General features: G+C 37.7%; 1 protein-coding gene across 1 annotated transcript in view; it reads right to left on the bottom strand.

The window, feature by feature from the left end:
- The window catches only part of STAC (SH3 and cysteine rich domain), a 187,153-nt gene that overhangs the window by 69,974 nt on the left and 108,176 nt on the right, over positions 1-9,003 (bottom strand). Inside the window, exons 3-4 of the mRNA XM_018557802.1 lie at positions 2,228-2,328; positions 645-726 (exon numbers count right to left, since the gene is read on the bottom strand). Coding sequence (XP_018413304.1) covers positions 645-726; positions 2,228-2,328 — 183 coding nt within the window. The remainder of the gene's footprint in view (positions 1-644; positions 727-2,227; positions 2,329-9,003) is intronic.

The raw sequence follows: 9,003 nt of genomic DNA, 5'->3' as shown, positions 1-9,003 counted from the left end.
GGGGGGGGGGGGGGGGGAGAATGCACATTCGCCTGTGTAGGCAAAAAACCTTGCAGCAGCCCTGATTATACTCCATCATGGGAATGAGCTTGGATCGGTGGCTACTTTACAACACACACAAGGGCACACTTGGGGAACAAAAGTAGCCACCCTCCTGAAGGAATGACAGTGTCAGCACCAATTCAGATATGATTTGAGGATCTGCAGCCAAGTGATAAACAAATACCGGATACATTTTTGATAATAGTTAATTTTGATAATGCATTTTTAAGATTTAACTCCTGAGTTTAGTGTCACTTTAAGTAAAGGTCATGGAAAAGGCTGCTGCTAGGGAAAACAGCATGTACTGTAGCTACCTCTTCAGATTGGTCTGACTGTACAGCTATGCTCAATTGCTGATGTACTTTGCAGTGTGTGCTGCATAAACATATTTAGTTCATAGCAAAAATGACCAATTGGTTCACAAAATATACTGTAAAGGAGATCCTGAATACCATTGTTTGGCTCTGGAGATTTAATAGGCCATTTCTAATGAAAGACGAAAAACTACTGAACACATTATTTAGCTAGTATTTATAATTTTAAATAACTAAGTAGAGTAAAGAGTAGCAAACATTTATGATTTAGTATGTATGAATACTTACCAATAGGCATTACTTCTTTGATGCATCCAAACTGTTCATGAATAAGTAATGGAGAACTATAGTAGCGTCGAAAACCTTTTGGCTGTGTAATGCCATTGACAGAAAAAGAAGAAAGCAAGTTAAAAAAAAGATCAGTTACCAATCAGACAAATACTTTCAAGTACGAACAACCAAATAATAATAATTATAAATACAATTAAAAATAATGATAATGTTACAAAGTATATGTTCATTTTACAGTGTAAACCAGGAAAGAAGGGAACCAAGGACTCTATAAACATGTTAATAAGGGCATCTGGTGATTGAGTGAAATCACACACAACCACGCATCCAGTTCCATGTGGCATGCAGCCATTTGGAACCACAATACACCAAAATTGCAATTCCCCCCAAGAGAATTCACTGTCCATGGCATAGACAAAAATGATGGGACCTTTAATCTTATATTTGGTTGCACAACCTTTAGCGGCAACTGGAAATAAGCAATTTATTTCTGCACCTGCCAACAAGTAGTTTAGCCTACTCTCCTTAAGCAACTGCTTCAGCTGTCTCAGGGTCGTAGGTTGCCTTCTCCAGACTGCATGTTTCAGCTCTTTTCATAGGTGTTCAAGAGAATTCAGATCAGGACTCACAGAAGACCACTTTAGAATAGTCCAATGTTTTATTCTTAGCCATTCCTTCTAGCTATGTGCTTTGGGTAATTATCCTGCTGGAGGACCCATGACCTGAGGCAGAGCTTTCTGACCCTAGGCAGTATGTTTTGCTTCTGAACTCCCTAATAGTCTTGAAAATTTATCGTGCTTCGGAACAGATTTAAGTCACCCTGTGCTAGATGCAGCAAAGCAGCCCCAAAACATAACTGAGCCTCCTCTATGTTTTATAGTAGGTACAGTGTTTCAAAACTTCATTTTTTTATCTATAAACATAGAGCCAATGTGACACACAGGCCAAGCCAGAATGCTCCAGTTTTATCTCATCTGTCCAAATGACATTCTCTTAGAAGCAGTGTGGCATGTCAATATGCACTTTAGCAAATTCCAGCCTTGCTTTTTTTATGCTTTTCTTTCAACTGTAGAGTCCTCCCAGGTCTTTTTTCTTTGAGCCCACTGTCGTTCAAAGCCTCAAAGACACTGACGTACATTGACCTAGGAGTTCAGCTTGTTTCTATTTGGAAGTGTACTTTGTTAACCATCCACACTATCCTTCTGTTCAATCTTAGGCTGATTCTTCTCTTGCAGCCACTTTTTTTACATACTCTATTCCTTAATTAAGTACACTAGCAACATAGAAACTCTTGTTCATATTGTTCCTCAACATGATTAATTTGTAGAGCAATTACAGGATTGCTGGTATAAAGCCAGCGGCTTTTATGAAATCATTGACTGCATCTAATAACATCTGCTGTGTTTAAATACTATTTTTCATTAAATCATATACACTGATTCTTTTGTTTCAGCTTTACTACATTTATGAACACAATCAAAATGTATAGCCCTTTTACGTGTCTCCAAAGATGACAATGAAAATGCAGTGTATTTTACAATTTATTAGAAGGTACAAACAAGGTTCATGAATTTACTCACCAGTTTTCCCATACAGCGCTGAGAAGCAATGGTTTCTGTGCATTTGTGATGAATGCTCATTTTACAAGCTTTGCATCGCAGACCATGCTTTGTATTAGTCCCTGTAAACAAACACACATTTTAATTATCCCAGATCAACAGTTTCCATGCAATTGACAAGTTATCGTTTACAAAGCATGGCCCACTAAATATACCCAGATTTTTTAACCAGACCATTCCATCTATTCTGTCTGCATTCTACCCAGCAATGCCAATAGGTGATGTTTGTGCTGTATCAATTTATTCCACACACACAGTATTTTCTCTGAGAATGCTAAACACACAGGCCAAGTATACAGGAATAAAAAGAAAAGACGAACACATATTTGTTCACTGTTCTGTTATTTTTTTAGAGGATTTTTAAAATGTTTGGAATGCTATTACCTTTCTAAAATGATACATTTTAACAGTACAGCTTCATTTTACAAATTCAGTGGTTGTACTAGTGCTTCCAACAGCAATAATCAAACACCTTTTAAAAAGTTCTGGGAGCGTTTACAATAACAAAATCCTTTTTTTATAACATCCGCTTACATTTTTCTTCTTCTAATAAGATCACCTTACAGTTATTTTGCACCCGTTGTTAGTGCGCTTGTTACATTGGTGTCAACAACAAAAAACTTTTCTACAGTTTCTAATGGCAAAAATGTTTAGACTTCCTTAAAGAGGAACTTTACCCACAGCTCACTGTCTCCCAAAACAATTGACATGCTAACTGTCAAGGTTGCCAGTGTGCATATTTCAGCTCTCAACCAAACTTTCAAATGGCTGGTGTCATAGCTAATTACATGTGCAGCACCATAGTAACTGCAATTCAAATGGAGGCAGAGACGCTACCTTCCTTGGCTGTAGGGGATAGGACATATATATATTTATTATAGGTATTCACATCAGTCCCTGCCCTCAAGGAGCGTACAAGCTAAGATCCCTATCTCACATGCATACATACAGGAACTTTTTTTTTTTTGGAGAGCCAATTAACCTTCCAGCATGTCTTTGTAGTGTGGGAGGAAACCGGAGGAAACCCACGCGAGCTTGTACACTTTTGTTTATAAAACTGGGTGAACTTTTAGCATGCATATTTGCAGAGCACCTAAACCAGTAGTGCCCACCATACTTTGAATTGAATCAATTTAATTGCCTATGCATGGCAAAACAGGTTAATTTAAATGCAGATCTCCACAGATGCATATACTTACTTTGCTTTGATTTGTCCAGAGCTGTCACATTGAATGAGTTACATGTTCCTTCATAACTGAAAGTACCAATGTTTTCCTTTGGGTCCCTTGCTACTGGGATGGTGAGATTAAAGCAAACATGTTGCTTTTCCTTTAATTGGCAATGTACAGGTTTGCTGTAAAATCTAAGTGTGGACAAATGTACAAGACCCCAAATTCATCCAGTATTTGTGAGTGTATTTTTAAACAGTACCAAGTTTGGTGTCATTTAAATTCTAAACAGTATATGAATAAGGTTTACTAAGCAACAATCATTGTTACAAAGCCCATTCTACTAAGCTATGTGATCAGTAGAACATTCTACTGAACTATGTGATCAGTAGAACATTCTACTGAGCTATGTGATCAGTAGAACATTCTACTAAGCTTGGTGATCTTTTAAATAGAATGTGAGGCCATTAGTACTGTAATAAATGTTGTATTTGGTTGGGTAAAACAAAGCTAGTAAATAGGTTGGCTAAAACAAAGCTAGTAATGGCAATCACAGACGGAAGTGGCACCAGTAAATTGAGGTTAAAAGCTTGTCTCAGGTTGCACTATCATGCAGATGGCAGGCATGAGGATCACAGTTTCTATCGTAGCCCCATACAACACCTGTTATCTAAATTTGCACCTGCTGCAGAACAGAACCATGCATGGCATTAAATGTCAGTGAATTATAACACACATCAGGGGCAGGATTTTCCCTGCTTCTATTGTTTACCAGAATGTTAGGAATTATAGATATACTAAGAAAAAAGATGTAGAGGATGTTCCAAAGTGCTCAGTAAGGGGCAGAATATTTCTTAAGGCACATATATGCAAATCTTCTAATGCTTGTACAGATATTTACATGCAATTTTACATTTTAATGGCCTCAAAATACCAATGTGAATCAACAAAATAACATTAAATAAGAGCTGGTTTGAATTTTTTTACTGTTTCTTTCTTTTTTAATTTATTTTTTTACTTTTTAGTTTCTAGCACAGCACTGTGCTGGAACTCCTGTGACAGCTGAGAGGGGAAGAGCACAGCTCTCCCCTCTCATTGTGCACACGGAGCGGCAGGGTTACTTTTTAACTCTGCCGCTCTGCTCACCGATCTCCATCCTGAGGACGTCGGCGGCCAGCAAGGAGAGGACGGAGCCGGGAGCCGGAGCGACGCAGCATGGAGTTTACTAATAAGGACAACAAAACTAAATAGTTCAGCTGTCTATATATGAAGATCTCCTGATTGTTTTTGACACGACACTTGACTTTCAAGGTAACCTCATTATTCACTCAATGCTCAGTAGCTTATAGATGCTTTCAAAGCAGCAATGATATGACTTCTAGAAATTCTAGAAGGGAACTTGATATTGTATCTGTTGATTTTTATTACAGTATTCCTATTTCAAGGCAGTTCTAAGACTTATATATTGCCTTGGGCAACTTGAAAACTCCAAAGATCATCAGTAACATAAAATAAAATAACTGCAACTGAAATATGACTGAAATGAACTAACTGAAATTAAATCATCATCATCTTCTTTCCATTTTTTACACTCTGATTTACAGCTTTAACGATTATGTACAAAGACTGATATTTTTAAGTCCGCTGACGTCTTAAGAGCATTAGCAAGACTCACAAAAGCAATGTCCTTCGAAGCAATTTCCATCATAGTAATAAAGTAAAAACATATGCCAGATGAACATTGAAAGAACTTGTATATAACAAACTGACACTTTTTCCACTCACTTAAATGGCTTACATAACTATTATATTATCAACTGCTTGTCAAGTGATAATCTCACTGGAATGTAAGTGTTGTCTCTGTAAACATAAATGCTAATACATTAACTGCTCTGTGAGCAGAATTTGCCTTTGCCACCCCATGGGCCAGATTTACCAAAGGCAAGCAATATTAAAACTCTGTCATTGTCAAAATACATCTTGCTTGGTTATGCATTTATTTGATTGTGTTTTGGCTTTGACAAACATTGCCATGCTCATTGGTTCAGAACTCTCATTTAAATCTATTAAGGATTTGTATTAGGTTTGTGAGGGCCAATATCATGCAAAGTTGATGACACCCTAAAACAGAAAACCAAACAAAATTGTTTTCCTGCTTTATGATAATTGAGAGTCAGGAGAAGCTTCTGGTGACTGTCCACAGGCATACATCAAATCAATTTGCCAACATTCTCGGGATTTATTTCCTTTTTATCTGTATTATAGCGAGGCTAGGATGCCATTTCCATAATATTCCATGCACGTCCAGACCTTTAAAACAAACCTTTATAAATTCAGATTACTTTGATAATTGCAAAGCCATGTTATCAGAAACTCTAGTTTACAAAAACAACACATAAAAACAGCACAATGTTACAATTAATTCTAATCAGTCAGACCAGTTTTACATAAGGCAAACAGTGCTAATGCCTGTGTTCCTGGGATGCTCTTTCCCTTTCTTTTTTTTAAATCTCAAAGTCAGTTTTGATTTTTGATTTTTTTTAAATCTACTACAAGCATTCCTTTCCATTCTTCTTTTACTGTAGTTCCGTTGTTGCTTTGCAACTCAATCTGAGCCATGTGCACCATGTGTTTATTGAGAAGTGCTGAAGAAGAAAGAATGTGATTGATTACTGCTGCTGTTTAGCATTGTGGTGGCTTCTGATTATACAAATATGAATATTATACATTGTCCACAGAAAACAGTCTTGTGACTTTTAGGAATATCCATCATAACCATATACAGCTGCCACTGAAAAACAACAGTCTAAGAGAAAAACAACCCTTGACAGCAGTATCTTCTTTCCTCCAGTCACACTGTAAATTGTGTAACAGTTGCAAATTTGCATTTGAAAAGCTATGATGAGTAGATGAAGGATGAAGTCAAAAAATAAATATGATATGCAATGCTTCTCTTAACCATTTGAAGACTGGAGTGTTAAACCCCCTTCATGGCCAGGCAATTTTTCAGGGCTCAGCGCTGCAGTACTTTGACTGACAATTTTCCAGTTATGCAATGCTGTAGTGAAAATAATTTTATATAATTTTTTTGTGGACAGATAGAGCTTTCTTTTGGTGGTATTTAATCACCACTGGGGTTTTTATTTTTTACTATATAAAGAAAAAAGTACTGAAAATGTTGAAAAAAAAAGTTTTTCTTACATTATGTTAGGAAATATTTATGATTACCCAATATTTTGGTTAAAAAAAAAAGATCGGTGGTCAAGTCGGTTAAATAGACACCAAACATGTCAAGCTTTATAATTGTGTGGCCCTGTGAAACTGCAAAAAACTACCATAGTCAAAATTGGCCATAGGCAACAATTTAAAAGCTTTTACCGCTCACCAGTTTAGTGTTATCAGTGATTGATGGCCTGAGAATTATTGCTCTCACTCTAACGTTCACGGTGATATGTAACATGTGTTGCGTAATGGGCCAATGTGACTAATTTTTTTGTAACTTACATTTTTCAAACTTTTTTTTTACACTTAACTTTATTGTTGTCACATAGGGGGATAACAAGCCCCCTATGCGATATCAAATGTCCAGTGACAGGTCCTCTTTATGGAGACATTAGGGGGTCTTTAAGACCCCTAATGTCACCTAGAGACCACCAAAGAAGAAGCTGATGAAGCAGAAACCTGCTTCTCCATCTTCTGTAGCACGAGCGCCGCAGGCACAAGAACTTTTTAAAACGTTCACTCACATTCAAGAAGCTCCCGTCCAGCCGTGTATTTACAATGGCCGGACGGGAAGCAGTTACAGTAGAACTAAAGCCCAAACCATTTTTTTTTTAGATTTGGATAGGGTGGAGAAGGATTAGAACCCCATCAGGTTTTGTTGTCTTTTTTATTACCCACTGCAAGGGTTAATACAATGTTTACCTGGGGTTCTGTTTAAATGTTCCTATAGTATAGACTAAAACAAAGTGAATTTTCACTAAATAAGCTGTGTTAACTTCAATCAACCAATCAAGTGCTGTCAAAACATAGCTAAGTAAACAACACCCACGCCGTTAATAAATAAATCTCATCTCAATAGTTGTGAAGTAGGAAGCCCAGTAGTAGTAGTAGTAGTAGTAGTAGTAGTAGAAATGAATCAGAGAGGACCATTTTAGTAACTAATCTACAAATGACAAAATATACAAAAAACAAAATGAAAGTTATATAAAAAGAATTAAATTGTAATCTTTCAAAATGGTTGCTTTATTTTCCCTTAAAACATTTTTTTTTACTTTGCTTTTAGGAATATTTTTCCATTCCTTTTTCTTACACCAACTGCATAGATTTATATTGGTTGCCGATGTACGGCTGAAATCAGCTGTACCAGCCTGAAGTGAATAGCCGAACAGTGTTCGGCTCACTTCACTTCTGATCGGTCATTCACTCGGCTGCCCTCGGCAGCATAGTGAATAGACCCCTTAGTACTGCTGCACTATTGCACATGCTGTATAATAAAAATAAATACATTACATGCCATGAAGCTCAATTCCCTGTCTGATAGATATACAGATCCCTCTGGCTGTTTAATATGAAAGCATGCCATCAAGTTATCTAATTCCCAGTCTTTGTGCCACTGTCAGGGCACAGACTGCAGCTAATACAGGAGATGAACCAGTTTGGTTTACAACTATTTTTATTATTGTGATGTTAAAAAAACCTGTCCAGTGGAAGCAAAATCTACAATCCTAAATGAATTAGGGAAAAAGCATGAAAATGTTATATGGTTGTTTCTACATCTTTACTGCTTATTTCGTAATCAGATTATGTTACTAAATATCCTAACTTTGTAATATTTCTTTATTCAAATATATGTAGGCAAGCAAAAAGATAAACCATTTTTCATTAGTTTGTAATCTCTAAACTGCTGGATGGGCATCTCTGTTTGATGCCATAGGTTTCTAAAAATAATTGCTGACACTGTCTTTCCTTCCGCCCGGTCAGCTTGGTTCGGTGGCACTTCCGGTTAGCTTGGCACGGTAACTGTTTCGGTCAGCGTGGCCCAGTCGAGCTTCTGGCCATCTGGGAATGATAGAGCTTTCGGTTTGCTTGGAACGGTCGATATATCAGCTAGGTTTCCAGGATGTACCGGTCAGCTTGGTTTGGTATCACTTCCGATCAGCTTGGGCCGATGGCACTTCCTGTCAGCTAGGAACGGTCACCATATCGACCTGCTCGCCCCGGAACTACCGGCCAGCTTGGTCCGGTGGCACTGCCGCTTATCGTGGCCCAGTGATACTTTTCGGTCAGCTTGGTCCGGTAACAGTTCCGGTCGGCTCGGCCAAGTCGCGATTCGGGTCAGCTCGGCCTGGTTGCGATTTGGTGGGCCTGGAGCAGGAGCTCCACCCGCCCCTATGTTAAACTGGCCCTGAGTGTAGTGAGCTTGGAGATACAAGTGAACCTTTGTTGAATTCTATCTTTATTGTTTGTATTGGGACTGGGAAACAAGAAGGGAGGTGGTAAGGTAAAGCCAGAAGGTTACTTGTTTCACATGCATTGAAAAAAGCTGTTTAATAAAAACTATATATA

Source organism: Nanorana parkeri, unplaced genomic scaffold, assembly GCF_000935625.1.
Source record: "Nanorana parkeri isolate BGI_ZX_2015 unplaced genomic scaffold, ASM93562v1 scaffold304, whole genome shotgun sequence".
NCBI classification, from domain to species: domain Eukaryota; kingdom Metazoa; phylum Chordata; class Amphibia; order Anura; family Dicroglossidae; genus Nanorana; species Nanorana parkeri.
Note: the sequence above shows the minus strand (reverse complement) of the source record. Positions and strands in the feature narration are given on the sequence as shown.